The 19,680-nt window shown below is 44.1% G+C and overlaps 1 protein-coding gene across 2 annotated transcripts in view; it reads left to right on the plus strand.

The window, feature by feature from the left end:
* The first annotated feature begins 2,897 nt into the window (after window positions 1-2,897).
* Window positions 2,898-19,680, plus strand: part of ANKFY1 (ankyrin repeat and FYVE domain containing 1) — a 32,130-nt gene continuing 15,347 nt past the window's right edge. Inside the window, exons 1-10 of one of the 2 annotated variants that reach the window (XM_059487248.1) lie at window positions 2,898-3,093; window positions 7,662-7,854; window positions 9,331-9,449; window positions 11,800-11,938; window positions 13,385-13,508; window positions 14,685-14,834; window positions 15,314-15,479; window positions 17,509-17,713; window positions 18,452-18,520; window positions 19,249-19,448. In XM_059487248.1, coding sequence (XP_059343231.1) covers window positions 3,084-3,093; window positions 7,662-7,854; window positions 9,331-9,449; window positions 11,800-11,938; window positions 13,385-13,508; window positions 14,685-14,834; window positions 15,314-15,479; window positions 17,509-17,713; window positions 18,452-18,520; window positions 19,249-19,448 — 1,375 coding nt within the window. In that variant the 5' untranslated portion in view covers window positions 2,898-3,083. The remainder of the gene's footprint in view (window positions 3,094-7,661; window positions 7,855-9,330; window positions 9,450-11,799; window positions 11,939-13,384; window positions 13,509-14,684; window positions 14,835-15,313; window positions 15,480-17,508; window positions 17,714-18,451; window positions 18,521-19,248; window positions 19,449-19,680) is intronic. The other variant, XM_059487249.1, reaches the window with a different exon arrangement.

Raw genomic sequence — 19,680 nt, forward strand, 5'->3', positions numbered from 1 at the left:
CACAGCACAGCAGCACCCACTGATAAATCAAGAGTTCCAGTGTCAAAGAGTCAGCATTTTAGAAGCCTTCAGTCCTAATTTGCTATCTGGACTCCATTTTATGTTGCTGTGCAACATGCACATGCTGAAAGGCACAAATTGCAGGTTTTGTGAGGGGGGATGGGGTGGAAGGAGGTGACAGTTGTTAGAGGCAAGGCAGCCCTTGGGGACAAAAAGGCATTTAATGTTAGAGGGAAAGGTACTACTTCCTCCTATGGGTGGTTTAGATAAACAGGTATGTTTGATATCTATATTTACATATTTGGAATTTTTTTTTTTGTGAAATCATTAGTTAAATTTGCTTTTAGGTGGCTAGCTGCTACTGCAGCCAGGCAGGTGCATGCAGTACTTAATCCCTCAGATACACACAGCTGATTCGAGTTCCTGTTGGAGCACTTGTCCAAAAGGTCTTCAGAGCAGTTTTCTTTTCCACCAGCTGACTGCTCTTTTCCACCTAAAGTTGGGACTGTGCAGAATTTCAGTGCCATGGTGTCATTCTTTCCATTAAAAAAAAGAATAGAAAAAAGCTGATCTTATTAAACCTACCAATGGACTTGCTTCCCCACAGGCTGACCTTCCTTTTCAATTTCCACAGTGTATCTGGAAGTGAGGCAATTCAGGTATTTGCTGCTTTCAGCACATTCAAGAGTGGTCTCTCTTTTGTCTTCCCAAGTACCACAGACAGTACTCACAGACTCACCTGTGAATTCACAAAGTTGTTCAAAGCTTTATGTCTATGCTCTCCAGAATTGCTGCTTGTTTGTTCTTTAGGAAATGTTTGTCTTCCTTCTGTGGTATGGAAGAACTGGGAATTCCACAGCACTGCTCATCCCCTCTTTGTAAATTCAGATATCTATTTGGCTTACCCAGATGGTTTGTGATCCCACCTGACCCAGATCCTCCCCAGGGAGGAGCATTACTGTGGGATACTGCTAAGATCTACAAGCTGCAGGTATGGCTAATGCCTAGTGACTGAATGAAAGAGGCAGCTCAGGCTGTGCTGCCAAGTGTCCAGGTTATAGGAAGCCTTTGGCAGGCAAGGAAATGGCTTATTTCACTTTTCTGTGATCACACTTGGCTCCTTGTTCCTGCCCCACGCTGAAAGGGGCACTGGTGGAAAGCTGTTAGTGATGAAACCAGGTGGGAACAGCACTGAGGAGCTGCAGGATTGACAAGTAGTGTGAGGATTCTTGGTGAACAAGGAGGTAAACCAGCATTCCTCAGTTTTTCTTGTAGCAAGACTTTGGTTCATGCAGGGTGCTCAGTTATCACTGTAGGTTCTCCAGGGGTTTGTTACCCTGGCTGAGGGTTTGAGCTGATTTTTGCCCCAACACAGAGCATTTGCTCTGCATTCCAGATATCTCTGAATCACTGGGGGAAAAGAAAAAGCATCAAATACTGATTAATGTCTAACTGGTGTGGCCATCTTAATTCCCTTTTTCTGTTTCTCCCTGCTGCACCAGAAAGGATCCCTAAAACTCAGAAGGACTGTCAACTATCTAAAATGTCTTCTGCTGCAGTGCCTGAAAACACTTCTTGGAACTAGATGATTAATAAGCAGAGCACATAAAGTCTGAAATGATTAGAAAGGTATTTTGGGCTTTGGGAAGCCAATGTGGGGTGGACTCCACTGTCTGTACCATCTGGTGCCCTGCTCTTGGTGTAGTGCCATCACTGCACACAGAGCAGCAACACGAGGGATTCTAAACCAAATCAGAAGCTGGATGGGGTTTAGAGAGACTCCTGCAACAGCTTCCTGCCCAGGCAAATCCCTAGAGGAGATTACAATTCCCTTGATGCAAAACATAGCAGTGGTTTGAAATCTGATCCCTGTTGTTACTGTGAAATTAAACTCAATCTGATCGGGAAGCAATAATTTGCTTCCTCACAGTTCCTCCAGAGGATCAACAGCACCATGAGCAGTGGGGTAATTTGCTATACAGCAGTCATACACAGCTGTGTAAAATGAGACAGGTTGTTCCATGGTATGTCTAGAGCTACACTGTATGGCCTTCATGGGCCCAGCTCTGGATGTGCTGTTTCATCCAACACCAAAATAAATGGGATGCAGAGCAACTTTTCAAAGGTCACTGCATAGTGGAGTCCAGAAAAAATTATGCCTGTAAAACAATACTGTGCATAAAGTTTTATACTGTGCACAAAGTCTTCAAACGTTTAACTGAAAGTTGCTCCTCAAAGCAAGCAACAAGTTTGCTGTTGGACCAGCATGAAGTATTTGGCATTTCTGTAGCATCTAAGCAGGAGCGATGATCAACAACAACAACAACAGCCGAGGGGCAGCTGCGTTGTACGCGTGGCTGGGAAAATGATCCCGTTACCGGTGCTCGGTCACTGCCGGTCGAGTGCAGCCATTCACCCACCGGGCACCAATCCCGTGTCCGGGGGCACAGATTCAGTGTCCGGGATTGCTGGCTCCGAAGCAAAAGCAGGACCTGAAGCGGCAAGGAGCTCCCGTGCCCGAACCCTCTCGCCGCGGCTCCCGCAGCCGTGGCCGGGCCGGAGGCGCTTTCGGGACCCGGGCCGGCGCTCCTGGGGCGGGTGAGCGGAGGCGATTTCCCCGCTGCTGGCCGGTATTTTCCAGTTCCCCAGCCGTGCCAGCCGCCGCCTCGCCGTTCCCCGCCAGCCCAGCGCTCCGGCCGGGATCACCGGGCGCCTCCTGCAAGTGGGAAGCGCATCCCGGGGCGGCTCCACCCGGCCGCGCTCCGCTCCCGCCGCGGTCCCGGGGCTGCGCCGTGCCGGTGCCGCCGGAGGGGCGGGGAGAAGGCGGGAGAAGGCAGGATAACGCGGGAGGAGGCGGGATAACTCCGAGAAGGCGGGATAAAGCGGGAGGAGGTGGGATAACGCGGAGAAGGCGGGACAGCTCGGGAGAAGGCGGGATAACGAGGCGGGATAACGGGGAGAGAGCGGGACCGTCCCGGCAGCGCGGCCGGTGGCGGTGCTATTGCTCTGCTCTCGCGAGACCGCCGCGCTGTGGCGCTGGGGCGGGCGGCGGCTCTCGCGAGAGCTGCGGCGCCGGAGCCAACATGGCGGAAGGTGAGGGGGGGAGCCCGGGTGAGGGGCCGGGCGGGGCCGGGGGCCGCGGCAGCCGGGGCCCTCCGCCGCTCCCGGGGCACCGCAGCGTGAGGCTCCCGCCGCTCTCCCGTGCGGGACGGGCTCGGCCCTGCCCGCGGCGGGTGGGGCGGGCCGCCCCCGAGGTGAGCGGGAGATGGCGGGGGCCGCGGGCGGGCACCCCCGGGCGGGGCCGGCTGGCGCGGGCGGCTTCGCCTCACGGGAGGGCGCTTGGGGCGGCCGGGGGCGGCGGGAGCCGGCCGGAAGGTCCCGCCGAGCCCTCCCCGCAGGCCGTGGGACCGGGGGGGCTCCTGCCCGTGTCTTAGGGCTCATCCCGGGGCTCATCCCGGCGTGCCCGGCCCGGAGCTCATCCCGGTTTTCCCTGGGCACCGCCGGTGCTGCAGCCTCCGGGCACTGGAGCCCTTTTGTCAGGCTCAGGTGAGGTTTGCAGAGCTCCTGGAGTGCTGCTGTTTTGCTTGGAGGCTGTCAATTGCACCATTCAAGTTAATGTAACATAAAGGGATTAGGAAAAACACCGCTTGGATTTTTGCAGTTCTACTCGTTTCTGCAAGACAAGCTTCCTCTTTTTCTTGGAGGAAACGGAGTGTGCAAACGGAGCTAAAATGCTCCAAGTTACGAAGGAAATGAAGTTAGAGTCGTGAAAGCAGAGCCTTGAACTCTGGAAGTGCAGCTCTTGGACAGTGGTGAAATTTAGGAACACTTGTAGAATATTGACTAAGATGGAGCAGATGCTGCTGGACTGGCGTGCATCAGCTGAGAGGATGCTGTAGTCAAGCTGGTTTGATGAGTCCTTAGAGGAATGCCTGATTTCTTGTGTGCTGAAATACCACTGCTTCATATTTAGCTGACCAGTCTCTTGTGCTTGCTTTTAAGCCTTGGTGACCCCGTTCTGGAAGGCTTTAGTTGGCTTCAGGTAGTGAAGGTTTCTCCAAAGAGACCCTCAGGGGTGTGAGGCTGTGGCTCAGGGTCCTCCTTTGCAGAATTAACCTGCAGCTGATACAAGCAAGCCCTGTTTCAGACAACCTGTACTTCTCAGAGATTCTTCCCTGCCTTAAGTAATTCTCTGATCTTTTGGCTGAATAAAGCACATGACCAATGAATGATCCTGTGTGAACTGGAATAACAAGCTGGGGTTTTCACCCTTCTCAGCTCCTTAGGTTGTGTTGGAACAGGGGCTCATTTTGTCCCTACCTGCAGCCACACTTCTCTGGTTAAGGGCTACACGTGAGTCAGCTGTAAAGTGAAAGCTTATTAAGGAAGGGAGCTTGTCAAATTGTGGTTATTAGCTCAGAAGCCAAGTGCTTCTCATAAGGAAGTGTTGCCTCTGTCTAGAAAAATCCTGCATCAGATTTATTGCAATTGCTACCTGCAGATTGATTGAATATCTTAGTGTGTAATTCCTGGGTTTTCTGCACTGCTAATACCAGAGGTTTACATGCAGGCATGGGTAAGAATTGTTGGATTAATGCTTCAGTGTAAAGAAGCAGTAGCTGTAGAGCTTTGTGGTGGTAAAGATCAAAAATAAGCAGAAGTGAGGAGGAACCAGAAAGCAGTGACTTGAACATCCTTGGGGAGATAAGGGTCTGAGTGTGGAGCAGTGGAGGGGATAAGGAAATAATTTGGTTTTCTGAAATATTTCACTCAGGTCCACTTTGTAGGGAAACCAAGTTTGTGTGTATGGCTTCTGGAACTGCTTTTGATGGGTGCAATGGGCTGTGTGATGGGTTCCACCAGAGCCTCCCTCTGATTTTTGATATCTGCTGTCTGTCTGCTCGTTGCCTTTTGCCTCCCCGTTTGCATTTACCTATTTGCTCCCGAGTACTTCTGTGCATTCTCCTATAAGAAAATGACAGTAGCCTTTCCTGAAAACTCTTCAAAGCCTTTGACATGGAATATAAACTTCTGCCAGTTCATGAGATGCTGATCAGTCTGCCAGAAAGCTGTTAACAAAAGCTACTCTTATTTACCTGGCTCAGAAGAAGAGGCATTTTGTGTTTTCTGCTCTGCAGAACCTGGGAATCCTCCTCACTGAGGCACTGGGGTTGGTGTTTAGGCAGAGCTTTACTGGTATCTGGCTCAGCCTGGCCTTTCAGTGCCTTGAGGCAAGGACCATCATTAAATGTGTGTGTGTGTGCCTGCACTAATTGTGCCTTTTATTTGTTCACTCCTTAAGTGAGCAGTTTACAGGGGAAACTGAGCCTTTGCTCTTGTGCTGTAAATGTTGATTAACTGGACCTTGAGGACTCTCTTGAATGTGCATTTGAAATGTGCTGTAGGATCAAATACTCAAGTCTTGCTACTACACAACATGTGTGCAGGCTGTCACAAGAATAAGAGAAACTTTATTTTACAGTTCTTGTAATTGGTACAGTAACAAATACCTGTCAGCCCTTCTCACTGAGTTTGCAGGAAGCATCTGGTGTCAGTCTGAAAGCAAGAGTGAGTTCTCAAAGCTTTGGTTCTTTGAGGGACTTTCACTGCTAGAGGGGATTGTCTGGGATTGCCCTGAAAGCAGCAGTGACCAGCTGGATTGTTGGTCATGCACAAAGCTTCAGCTGCTGCTCTTTGGGGGTTTAAGGTAATTCTGCATTGTATCCTAGTGGTCTCAGGCTAATTTGGAGCTAGTGAAAATGACAGTATTTATGGTGGTATCAATTCTTTATTCCCACCTTTGCACTCCCATGGTTTGGCTGGAAGATGCAGGATTTCTGTAGGGTGGTGCGTGCAATGAGCTTCACTAGGCAGCTTCTTATTCCTAGCATTTGAATTTGTATGCCATCTAAAAACTCACTGAATGAACAGTGGTGCTGTTCATACACTAATCTTTGGTGTAGTTCTCAGTGTTATTTACTCTGGGCTCCTGTCAGACTCCTGCTCTAACAGCAGGACTTGTTTTGTGCCCCAACACCATCCTTATGGAGAAATGAGGAACAAGGGACATGTCCTTCTAGTTCTGGGAACACCAAAACTGCATTCATCCTCACACAGAAACACTGACCACAGCAGGATTTCAAACCCTCCTTGAGGCTGTGTGGTGCTGATGGCACAATTCTGAAATCAGAGTATATTTCAGTAGGAAGAGAAAGGTGTCCCAAAGGAGGTGGTAGCTCTGAAATTTTGAAGGATGAAGCAAACAAAAAGGCTGTTGAAGGAAGTACCTGCCAAACCTGCTTATGTGTTAACTGAAAAATAAAATGGGACATGTTGCCTTTTGTTTATCCATTACAATTGTTAAGTTTAGAGAGTTCAGAGGCAGCGTTTGCTGCAGGGTGTGTAGAGGACAGGCTGGACAAGGTGCTGTGTCTGCCACAGACTGATGCTCTGCCCTGGGCACCTCTGTCAGAGCAAGGCCAAGGTCAGCTGGACTGTTGAACTTTTCTACAGGAGCAAGAAGAAAACACTGATCAACAGAGCTCAGTTTCTCCTTGTTTGTACTAGTGATGTTTAGTAAATATTTTGGAAAAGTCTTTGAAATAGGAATTCCTGGCTAGTAGGGAGTAATCTTGTAGGAACTTTCCCACCTAAAATCACTGGTTAGCGTCTGAATTTATCCTCCCTGCCCCCTGTTATTTTAGGACTGGTCTGGGATTTGGCTTTACTTGAAAAATCAACTTAATGATAGGGGAAAGATAATGAAGCCCTGTGATTGATAGCAAACATACAGTTTTTGCAACTAATCCATAAGTAAGCACTTATAAGTTGGATTGGTTTTAAATACTTGTACAGATGTTTCCTTCCAGCAGTGAGGTGTAGAGGTTTTTCATAGAGGTGGCCTGGGTTGATTTACCCCAGCATGTTGTGAAGTGACCAGTTAAATGTGGTGGAAAAGTGGCTTCTGCAATGGGATGGAAATACCTGTCCAAGGATCAGATTCCCAGGTGCTGTTGCTTTGCTGATCCTGAACTGAAATAGCCAATATGGACTTGACTCCATCTGTGATGCCTCACCAGTGGAGTGCCTCCAGTGTGCCAGCAGGAAGTGGTTTTATGTACTTTTGACTGGCCTTTAGCACGTGGATTCTGGGGATAATCTGTTTTCCACTCTGGCCATTTTTTGGGGAGTTTCTTAGCTGACAGGTTGAGGAGTTTTAAACAGGTCAGTTAAATACTCTGAGGTAGATTATGGTGCTTTAGCAGCTGTTCTAATGCTCACTTGTAGTTTAAGTATCAGCTAAAAAGTCCGACAGCATCTTAACTAGGCTGAAAAAAATGGGTAAGAACCTAAGACTTAGTCCTCTGGCCCACCATAATTCCCACAGAAATGGACTCCATTGCTTTAGGAACTGTATGGCATTTCTGACCAAACAGAATTCAGAACTTTGTTTGTAAGTGGCTTTTATCACTGTGTTATGATTTTTCAATGTGTTTATGAAAATGATACAAAATGGAAGGTTTAATAGTGGGGGTGAGATGCTTTGGAAGAGGAGGGACTCTCCTTGGAGTGTTGTAATTAAACAAGATATGAAAATACCCTCAGATGCCAAACAGAGTTGTGTATGTCTCAGCCTTGTGGTAACACTGTGTGCCTTGCAGAGGAGGTGGCCAAGCTGGAGAAGCACCTGCTGCTCCTCCGCCAGGAGTACGTGAAGCTGCAGAAGAAACTTGTGGATACAGAAAGGAGATGCAACGTCCTGGCTGTGGAGGCCAACCAGGACAATGCCAGCGACACCTTCATCAGCCGCCTGCTGGCCATTGTAGCTGAGCTCTACCAGCAGGAGCAGTACAGGTGAGGAACCCCCCTGGGACAGGGAATTACAGCAGCCTTTGGTTTTATTGACTGCACAGGGTGCTGGTCTTACACAAGGAAAATTCTTTGCTGCCACATGTGAACAGAGTCCTGAGTTGCAGCTGTAGGTGGAGGAGCTTGCTAAGGTCGTGGCATACTGAATCCAGTTCTTGAATGGAGAGCTCTTAGCAGAAGTTCATCTCAAAAAACTAACCACAATCACTGTCAGCAGCAAAGCTTGCTTTGACAAGAAGGAGTTTTGAACTGAACCATGCTCAGTTGATAGATTAATTACACAATGTGTCTGGAAAAACTGTTCCTTTCTTGAAAGGCTTTGTCTTAAAACATTTTCAGTGCTGTATTCCTGTTGTGTATGAAGAAGCCTGAATAATTTTGTTTGTCTGGTTGTATTAGTGATGTATGTGACTTAATGATACACTCTATTTTTGAGTCTCAACACAAAATTATGGTTAATAGTTTCTTTTCCCTAGGCACACTAAGGATCCCTTCCATATTCTAGATCCCTGAGCTGATTAATTTTTGAGATTATGATATTTATCAATTTCTTTGCTGTTACTGAAAGCAAAGCCAATATAGTAAAGGAGTTTAGTCATGTAAGGGAAAATCTATTTTAGTTAAGATTACCTTGCACCAGCATCTCTTCATGAGCCTCCCAGAGATGAGGCTCTGTGACTGCAAGAACTTCTGTAGCCTGGTGGGTAAAAGATGTGTTAGGTAGTATATGTCAGAAGAGTTGGAACACTTTATTTCTGTCCATCTCCTTAGCTTTAAAGGCATTGAATGCTTGTCTCAAAGGGCCTACATATCACAGAATGAGAAAGGCAGCAGGTCCCAGTGCAGGTTTCATTAGGTAACATCTCTGTGTGTGCTGTAGTTTGTAGCAGTGCTTTGATTTGGAAAATGGTCTGGAAAGCACACCTACACAGTCTGAACATTTGCAGGCCATGGGATTTCCAAATGATCTGGACAAGTGGATAAGCTGGTGTAAAGGGTCAGGATGAAATGGGTGTTCCTGACAGCTGGTCTCCTGGGAGCTGGGGATTCTGCCTTGCACGCAGCCTCCTGTCAGACAGCATTGTTCTCTTGCTGGTCTTGCCTGAAAGCATTGGTGCTCAGCTGACAGTATTGGTATGGACACTGTGACATAAATATTTAACTTCAAGATTGTTGGCTTTTCCTAACTTCTACAATAATTCTCTTGCTGTTTATTCTGAAATGGTTTAAAAAGCCAAACCAACCAAGCACTTGAAATATGAATGACTCATTGCATTTCTCCCTAGAAAAATATGAATTGTCATTTGACAACATGTTCTGCTTAACCAGTTGTGTTTTAATGTCTCAAACAACTTGAACCTGAATGTGGATACCCAGATACAGATACCATGGAGAATCTGTACATACCTAAGTGCAGGAGAAGTCTGCATAATAGGTTTTTGTGGTTTTTTCTCCTCTCAGTGATCTGAAGATAAAGGTTGGGGACAAGCACATCCGTGCTCACAAATTTGTCCTGGCGGCGCGCAGCGATTCCTGGAGCCTTGCCAACCTGGCCTCAACAGAGGAGCTGGATCTGTCAGGTCAGTCACTGCTGAGTAATGTGATGCCTCCGTTGGCTTTAGGGTGACTTGTGAAAGGGCCCGTTGGGAGAAGGTTACTTAAGTGCCTTCCAGCCTCCTGCCGTGCACTAAAAGTGGTGCTTGATCTGTTGATAACCGAGCTCTCTCTCTGGAGTGGTGGTGAGCTTGTGAAGTGGGTGCTAGTGGTAGTTAAATCAGTAACCTGCCTTCTTTCTCTTTAACAAACAGGAGTTGAGATTTGTGGCCTGTTTGTCTTTTCTAGAGTCAACTAAACATAATGAAAAACAAATCTATATGGAGGAGCTTGACTTCTTCCTTTTTGAGGAAGGACAGGGCTTTTTGAGGTAGTGTGCATAATTTCTCTGAAGCGTGTCACGGAAATACCTTGCTGCTTGTTAACACGGTGTGTGTGGGAAGTGAATGCAAGTACTGATGTGTTACTGAAATTGTTTGCTTTGGCACTTTGATACCTTTATAAAACAGGTGAGGAAGAGAAGTTTTCTAACAGACCATCTTCTACACGAGTGTTTTGTTCTGTTGTAGCTGTTTCTTGCATGTACTCACACTGGGCAGTGCTTCTGCAGATTGAACCTCTCAAAAGGCTTTTCTGTACTTAACAGTGTAGGAGAGCCTTATACAATTAATTTGTGAGCAATAAAACTAGGTATGAAGTTAAGCAGGCCTGCTGACTGGCATGTTGAATATTAAGTATATTTAATATTAAGCATTGAATTGAATATTAAGCATTGGCTTCACGTTCTGCACAATCTTACAGTGAATTCTAAGTGCAGACAAACTGGAAAGTAGCAAGTCACAGCAAGCTGCTTTTATGGGACAGCACAGGTTTCCTTGCAACACCATTGGTGGATCCTTCTGCAGCCACAAGAGAACAGATGCCAAGGAGTTTTGAAACTGAGTGCTGTGCTAACAAAAATAATTACTAAAAAGCTCTTATGTGAATTGTAGTGTCATTACAAGTGGCAGTCCAAAGCATTTCTAGCTCCACATCTAAGCTAGTCTGAGAATCTCAAATATAACTGCAGTCTTACATGTTTAACAATGCAAACACTGCTTAAATATGTGTTAGTAAATGATACTTTCCACTGTAAAATTGCATTATTGATTTTTTAAAAAGATTGATAAATGGCACAAGGAATAGCTTATGAAGTAGCTGGAGGAAGATACAAGCTGTTCCCTGCAAATTGTTTTCTTAAGGTAAGAATTTGCAGGCTAAGAGTGCCTGAATCTTATCTTTAGAATGCAGGCAGCACTTGAGATTGAGCACTTTTAGAGTTCATGTAATCTGTAGAATTTTCTAATCTTTAAAAGAGTAGAAAGAGATGAACACATGTTCTCTTACTGAGAGGGAGAAAATGCACTCTTACCTCTGCCAAGGCAGAGCTGATAGTACATCTCAAGGAGGCTTTCTGATTGCTTTGAGTTTGACAAAAATACTTGTCTTACTAAAACCTTGTGATTCCTGAGAGGCAGTCTGCATGCCAAGTACTTCTACTACTCTGCAGATAATCTGGGCCAGCCCAACATCTAAAGGACATGTTTTAAGATGGGTATTTCAAGTTCTTTAAGGTTTATAATTCAAAATATTTTTTTAAAGAACAAAGCAGCTCAAAGGACTGAGGTTAATTTTTAAAATGGATGGTGTTACTGTTGTAATTGATCTGATCTTCTGAAGTTATTCTTATCTACATCCTTGTAAAATGGATTGTCATTTTAATTGTGAGTGAGTGACAAAGGTCCTTGGCCACTGGGCTTGTGTAGTGTCTCATGGTGTGATTTTCTGGTTTTCCCACTGTGTAAAAACATCAGTTTGTGATCAGTCTTGTAAAGACCTGAAATCTAACCAGCTTCTTAAACTGGCTTTTTTGCACTTCTCCTAGAAATGGCTAGCAGCAGTTTGAAGTGCTTTGTAGTTACTACCAGTGTAACAAGGTGTGAGTACCTTTGTTGGGATGCAGCAGTTCATAACATATGGCTGTTAAATTAAAAGGGGCTTTGTTCTTGTCAGGTGTGGATGTGCCTTAGGCCATATGTGAGGGACCAAGGACTTTATAAGGATCCCTAAATATGCAGCATTGGTAGATGTTACAGTGCTCCCTGCATTCTGCACAGTGTTGCAGTGTAAGATTATTTTCCTGCTTGGTGCCAGCACTGTTACTCAACTTCTGACCAATTTCACTCATTTTGACATTTTGAACAAAGTACAGTTTCAAAACAAGACTATCTTTTTTTTTTTTTATGGTAGCTGTGACTTTTAGAAGTGAAAGGAATAGCAATTACTAGGATAGGTGATTGTTTTTGAGTATTTTATTAATCCTGTTGCTCCCTGTAGCAGATGCTGACCCAGAGGTAACCATGGCAATGCTGAGGTGGATCTACACAGATGAACTTGAGCTGAGAGAAGATGATATCTTCTTGACAGAACTCATGAAATTAGCTAATAAATTTCAGCTCCAGCTGCTTAGGGAAAGGTGAGTCTTAGTAAATATACTTGAACTCTTAAACCTTGTTTGAACAGAAAGAAGATGATAGCTGCTGGCAATAGGATAAAATTATGCTTTTTCAAAGTCTTGAGCTTTTAATAATACAGCATGTCATTGAGTTTATCAGGGGAAATGAAGTGTTGCACTAGAGTTAAACTGTAGCAGACTTCTCATAGGTTTTGTGTTTATTTTTCAGTTCTTCTCCCAGCCAAACTAATAACCCTAATCTTGTGTTGAGAGATCAGTAGGATAGCATCAGGTTCAGGAGAGTTGCAAGAAAGGAGTTGTTAGATAATGCTAGCACGAATCAATGGCAATTAGTTTGCAGTATTAAGGTGGCACAGGTGAAATTTTTGTAACTTCTGTGCATCTTGTGCAACCTTTCTTGAGAAATAAGGTTAGTGTAACAGTATGGTGCTTTCCCAGTCTGAGACTGTGATTACTCTGTGGCACTAGGGGCTAGGTTGTTATCTTGAACTCTTTAGGGTGTTCTAAACCATTTAGAGTTAGTGAGAAGCCTGAATGTACAAATTGAAACCTCCTCAAGTTGTGTACAACTTCAAAGCCTTCAATTTAGTCAAAGTACCCTTTGATAGAATAATCCTTTGCCCAAGGGATGTCTGTAGCAGTACATGACATTCATAAGCTGTGATTTGTGTGCCTTCAATGTGAAGCAACTAAATTGCTGTCAAGTGTTCTGACCAGAGGAGTTGAAATCTGTAAGGCCAAGGCTAAAACTGCTTCAAGCCTTGTACCAGCCTGAAAGCTGCCCTTATGTTGGACTGTGAACTTAGCACTTGTCTGGTCAGCAGTCCAGTGACAGCTCCATGTGTAGGATGCCATTCATAATTATGAGATGTTTTTGTAGGTACAGAATCACTGAATAATGGAATTGTTTAGGCTGGAGAAGACCACTAAGATGAGTGGCCAACAGCCCAGCACTGCCAAGTCCATCATTAACCATATCCCCAGGTGCCACATCTGTTAAATCCTGCAGGGATGGTGACTCCACCCTGCCCCAGGCAGCTGTGCCAGTGCCTGACTACCCTTGCAGTGAGACATTTTTCCTGATGTCCAACCTCAACAGCCCCTGCTTGTGGTCACTGTAGGTCACATCTCCCTACTTCATGGCAGTGAATGAACTGCAGTTTGTGCCCTTGGGAGAGCTGGGGTGGATCTGTGCTTGCAGATCCTGCAGTGTGGTGTTATCATGGGACCTTGGCTATCTCTCTGATAGAAGTCAGTCCTTTGGGGAGGTGTCTTCTAGGGCTGCTGATGAGAGTATGTTTATGCAGTTCAGCCTTCTAGTAAAGTTAGTCCAAGCCATATTCTACCAGCATCTATGAAAAGCAGTGTTAGGACTCTGTTACAGCATTGAACAGTAATTAAGTAAATTTTTTTGATTACTGACCACTGGCTTTCCTGTTTTGACAGATGTGAAAAAGGAGTGATGTCACTGGTTAATGTCAGGAACTGCATCCGTTTCTACCAGACTGCTGAGGAGCTCAGTGCCAGCACCCTCCTCAACTACTGTGCTGAGATCATTGCTAGCCACTGGGTGAGTCCTGGCACAGGGAAGCAGGATGAGAAATGTTTGCACATTATAGAAACTCACTGGTAGGATTTTGCTTCCCTTACCACACTGTCTAACATCTTGTCAGTTATCTTGAGAATGTCTTGGTGGGGAAGAGTAACTTCTGCCCAAAGTCTTGTTCTGTTGGTTGGAAATACTTCACTGTACAAAGTGTCTCAGTTTCCTAAACATGAAGAAGATACAAGGGACTGTCTCCTAATAAACAAGAGGGTTGTTTATCAAATCTGGGTTTCAAAGTGTTTATAAGTTCGTCCATAGTTGGTCTCTGTCTATACAGATCACAAATCCCAGGCCTGCTTTTACTTTTAAAAATAGTTCATGGAAGCCAGGGCAATTTGTCTTCTGTAATGGAGAGAGAGGCAGCCAGTCCTGCAACCAACTTGCAAGTTTCACTTGCTCTGATCTCTTATTTTGAGTGAAGTTTGATTAACTGAGTAATGAATTAGCCTTTAAAATAAGAGTTGTCAACATTAGACTTGAGATGGGGCTTTAGCTTATTCTAAATCTAAAATGCATACTCTAGATGTGGAGGTTTCTTTCCTTGGCTAATTCTGAGGCAGAGGGAAGTGTTTTAATATGCTAATACATAAAAAAGATTATTATATGTGAACCTGTGAGTCAGCAGTTTTAACTCTTGACTTTCTTCTTGACTCCTAACTTTTGATGCTTACCTCTACCTGGAAATGAAGTTGCTTCTGTATAGTCAAATGAGCACTAGCTCAGAGCTAAGATATTTTCATTCCTAAGCCTCTGTTTACTTTTGTTTATAATTTTATGAATTAGTCTTCAATAGTTGCAGGACTTTTTGTCAGTGTTAAGAATAAGTTAGTAGAGGATTATTTTAAAGACTAAGTGTTAATCTACCATAGTAGCATTAAAATGCTGCTTTTCCATGTCTGCAGACAAAAAGAAATAATAATTTAACCTACTGATCTTGAAACTCAAGTGCAAGATTTGAAACTTCCTGATTGTTTCTTCCTAATCTTAACAGACTATATGGGATTGTTCTTGCCAAAATGTTATCAAAATTGAACTTTTAACTGAACTTGTTTTGTGAACTTGAGAATTACATTGTGTAATGCCTTGTCCATAAATAAAACAGGAGTGTTGCTAACCCTTCTCTTTCTGAACTGCTCCTAGGATGACTTGAGGAAAGAAGACTTCAGCAGCATGAGTGCTCAGCTGTTGTATAAAATGTTCAAGTCCAAGACAGAATATCCCCTGCATAAGGCCATTAAAGTGGAGAGAGAAGATGTAGTCTTTTTGTACCTTATTGAAATGGATTCTCAGGTATAGTGAGACTGACTTGATCTATCTAGAATTTGATGTTTCAGATAACCAGTTCCTAAGTTCCAGTCTGAACCTTGTTTGTGGTTTTTGTCACTAATTCTTATTTGCATGTTTAGCATTGCCACAGCTACTTCTGTGTCTGTAACGGAGATCTATCTAGCAGTAGCTACATAATTTAGAAGTGATTCATAATGCTTAAAACATCTTGCATGCAGCAGAATATATCTAATAAAAGCCATTACCTGATATTGCTCTGCCCATTTAAAGCTGAGTGGTTATAACAGACAGCTCTGCTGCTTCCTGGCAGTTCAGTAAGAATCATTTCCTTGAACAACTTTTCTGTTGAAAGCTTAAGTAACAGCTGTTTGTTCTGCTTGGATGAAACTCCAAACAACTAGCAAATAAATTGTCCCTCAATAAAGTGCAGGGAATAGTTATTCAAACACTTTTAATGGCAGTTGGCTGTGTTTGTGTTGTAGCTTCCTGGGAAGCTCAATGAATTGGATCACAATGGAGATCTTGCTCTGGATCTAGCCCTGGCCCAAAGACTGGAGAGTATTGCAACTACACTGGTCAACTACAAGGCTGATGTGGATAGGGCAGACAAGAGAGGCTGGAGTCTGCTCCATAAAGCCATCCAGAGAGGTAAGTAGATGGGATGTGAAGCTTTGTTAACTTCCAGTTGTTCCCAGTGTGGAATATATATTTCAGAGTTTACTTGTGTGTCGTGTTGTAGTTGACATTGCAGTTAGAAAATTGTAGTGAAATATGAACTTTGTCCTGTTGTGGTTTTGTTTGTTTTGCTTTTTTTTAGACATAAAAGCAAACAGATGAATATTTGAGATCTGAGAACCAGTCTGCTGGCTGGGGAAACTTATGCTGTGTGATATCCAGGTGCAATCTAGTACAACATTGCCTGCTAAGAGGAGAAATACAGGCAGACACTGAATATTCTAATTTAACAGTGTTCCTTCTGACAAATAGTTGAGTGGGGCACCACAACATAAGGGTCACAAAGATGAAGTCTTTTCCTAGACTTGGGTTGAATGCAGCATGTGCCTCTTAGAGATATGGTTAACAGTGAGGGTCCTCACTGCTGTACTGCAGTTTCAGAAGAGGAAAATCTGACTGAAAGAAGATGAGGAGCAAGTGGAGGTACCTCTGCCCAGCCTAAGCATTTTCAAAGCTCCAGTGCAGTTATCAGAGTAGAATCTGAGTACAACTACATGATTATATTGAGCTGTTCTCCACCTTAGAGTGGAAAATGCATCTTACAAGAACTGGAGCACAGCAGGTTCTGGTTGCCATGGCCACAGTGCTCTGAAGGGTTTGGATCAGCAGCATCTTGGCCTGTGGTCAAAGTGTGGTGCAAATCTGCAGCAAACACCTTGTGCTGCTCCTTATTTCTGCAGTGTCTTTGGCAGCTCTGTTCCAGAAAGTTTATTTCTAGCACCAAACTGTCTCAGACCCCTAGAAGTAAAGGAAGAAGTTGGGAGCTGTATTTTAAGCTCACAAAATTTGAATTAATCTCCTGATGTCTGAACAGGGTAATACTGGCATCTGATCCTGTGAGTGAGACTTCAGCTGCAGGAGTAGGAGACACTGTAGGCATAGGTCAGTGTGTGATGGCTGCAGCCCTGTGAAACACAGGATTTCCAGCAGGCTGCTCTTCATTCTTACTACTGGCATTTGTCTCTAGTTCTAATGTCTGCTTTCAGTCTGAGCTGGAGCTCTGGGAATGAACACTTGCTTTTCAGTAACCACAGCTTCAGTGAATTAATCACAGTTAACAATCACATGTTCTGGAAGTGGAGCTAAAGCAAACTGCACTTGCCACATGATTCTTACTACTTATGATCACTGAGAAGTGGGAGAATGTCTGATATGGAAATCAGAAAATGGGACTTTTGTTTTTGTTGGCAGAGGTAATCCAGCACTCTAGATTGAAACACTGTTCTTTGTTCTCTGATCTTGCACTCAGGCCAAGCAATATGTGAATATGTCTGTGCAAAGTAGCCTTTGAAGCAGGGGCAACTAGTATTTTCCTGAAATTATTCTTTGCATTGGTGTTTCAAGTTCAAGGTTTCATGTGTTGAAGTGGGTCTAAGTTGGGACTCCTGAGAAGCTCTCAAGAAGGAGTTCTTGTGAATGCTGTGCATGCAGGGTCTGCACTGCTAAAGCCCTTACCCTGTGTATATACAAGGCCCTGATTTTCCAAGAGCAAAGGCAGTGTTATTGCTTGTTTATGTAGTAACACTCAACAGACTGACTTGAACTGGAAACTTTTGACTAGTGCCTGGAATAGTACCTGTTGTTCCAAAAATATTTGTTTGTTTAGCATCACAGTTTGTCCAATGTTTTATTAAAGCAACAATGGATATATCTTGATAAAGGAACAAGCAAAGTCAGTATCTCTACAACAATAAGCTGGTGTGAGAATTTGAATCATAGGTAAGCTGTGAGCAAATCACTTTTTCCAAGGGCTTGTTGTGAAATATTTTAATCCTGACTTTGCTGTGAAGCATTGTTGAAGTTGCCTGTTGCTGAGGCATTCTAGGAGCAGAAATTGTGTTGGAATGAATGTATGGCATGAAGTCATGTGCACCTGTTTCCTGGAGTATAAAATATACAGGCTACATATATCCATTAATAACCTTGTTTTGTTTCACAAAAGGAGATAAATTTGCTGCAAACTTTCTCATTAAAAATGGTGCCCGTGTGAATGCTGCTACACTGGGAGACCAGGAGACTCCTCTGCACCTTGTGGCATCCTACAGCCCCAAGAAGCACTCCCCAGATGTCATGGCAGAGATGGCACAGATTGCTCAGGCCCTCCTGCAGGCAGGAGCCAACCCAAACATGCAGGACAGCAAAGGCAGGTAAATACTGGGGGAAGTGAAGTGCTGCAGACAATCTGCTCCACAGTCAATGCTGTGGAGATCAGATGCAACCTCCTAACAACCTGTTCAGGTCTTTCAGCAAAGTACAGCTGATGCTGGAAGCAGGAGCTCATTTACCCAATTTGAGACCTGTTGGTAGCACTCAAAGAAAGCTGTGCAGGCTGAATGGTACCTTGGCATGGCAAATTAAACATAGCCCAGCTACAGAAAACTGGGGTGAGTTGATAGTGTTAGAACACATGGAATACAGCTAAATTGCCTTTATTGAGTCACTGAATGGTAAAAGCTAACTAAGATGACAAATAATATACCTGAAGCTGTCAGGGAAACCAAAATGTTCTCAAAAATGCCAGTTTCTACAGTGTGTTTTCTGAAGCGTAGGGCCTGTAAGGTTTTTTACAGGTTAGTTTAGGCTGGCAATCAAGTTTATAAAATAATATAGAAGACTTGGAATGTATCAGCTGCATGATTCTGATAGGTGAAGCTGTTGTGCTTCTTCCTTTAAAGTTACTTCTTACATTAATGAGTTCCTTACTACTAAATAATTTGGAGTCATGTTCACTAAAAGTTTAGATTTGTCTTTCTTTTAATAAATGCTTGTGCCTTTCTCCTTTAAGCAGAGATGAAAGCCTGTAGTTCTCTAGGGGCACATTGGTGGCTGGGGCCAGAGTCTGCAGTGTCTCACTCATTCCTGCTGTAACTTTGCTCTAATTCCAGGAGCCCCTTGCACGTGTCCATTGTGGTCAGGAATGAGCCTGTGTTCAGCCAGCTCCTGCAGTGCAAGCAGTAAGTCTCACATGAATGTAAAATGAATGCACCAAGGTTACCTTGGACAGTGAAGATGTGAAAACTGGTTTTACAACTCCTCTGTGCCTTTTTCCCTTATAATAAGACTAGTAAGAATTTGGGATGCAAAAGTGTAAAGGCTTTGCATAAATGAGATGTTAAAACCATATCAGAAGCCATGTAAGTTTTTACCCTACTGTAAAGAAGCAGCAAACTGCATCTCTGTGTTTTATAAAGAGGCTGAAATAATTCCAGAGGTGAAGGTTGATTTGTAGTGGAGCTGAAAGGAGTAATAACACTCTTGAAATATCTCAATATATTCTTGAGTTCAACTTGGGTTCTCCTTAGAGATGAATTCTTAGGATGGTGAAGCAGGAGACTTCATTTGACTCAGTTTCATTGCAGCTGAATTTGCAGCTCCTGTACACAGCTTACTCAAGGGAATTTGCCTCTTTGTTACATTTAGTGGGAGCCCAATCTACCAGGGAATCTACACTTCCCTACAAGCAACGAGCTTGACTCTAGTAGTCACTGAAAGGAGCTGTGCTTGTTTCAGAGTATTCACAAATTGTCTGAAGTAACTGGAGCTACAGTAGCTTCTTGGCAAGCAAAAGTTGTCAGAGAGGTATGAGATGAGTTAATATGGCTGTTCAGACACTTGGATTTCAGCTGTGTTGAGGAACCACTTTTTAAGATACAAACTGGGGGACACTAACTCTTATTTTTAGACTAGACTTGGAGCTGAAGGATCATGAAGGCAGCACAGCTCTGTGGCTTGCAGTCCAGTATATCACTGTGTCCTCTGATCAGTCTGTGAACCCTTTTGAGGATGCCCCTGTTGTGAATGGAACCTCCTTTGATGAGAACAGTTTTGCAGCAAGGTTGATCCAGCGAGGCAGCAATACAGATGCTCCAGACACAGTAACAGGTAAACCAGAGGTTTGTATTTCATTGTAGGTGGAAGGCTTGTGTGTTAATTGCTTAATGCTGACTGCACTTGGAGGAGCTGCATGAGGTTTCAGCAGCAATTGCTCCATAATAAATGCTAGGTGGTAGTTGCTTTACCCAGAGCTCGTGCACTGGCAAGCTGAGATGGACTTGCAGGAAGTGACAGAAAATCTGGACTCATTGCCAGGTTCTAATATTTACAATTTCAAGAT

This window comes from Ammospiza nelsoni, chromosome 21 (assembly GCF_027579445.1).
Source record: "Ammospiza nelsoni isolate bAmmNel1 chromosome 21, bAmmNel1.pri, whole genome shotgun sequence".
NCBI classification, from domain to species: Eukaryota; Metazoa; Chordata; class Aves; order Passeriformes; family Passerellidae; genus Ammospiza; species Ammospiza nelsoni.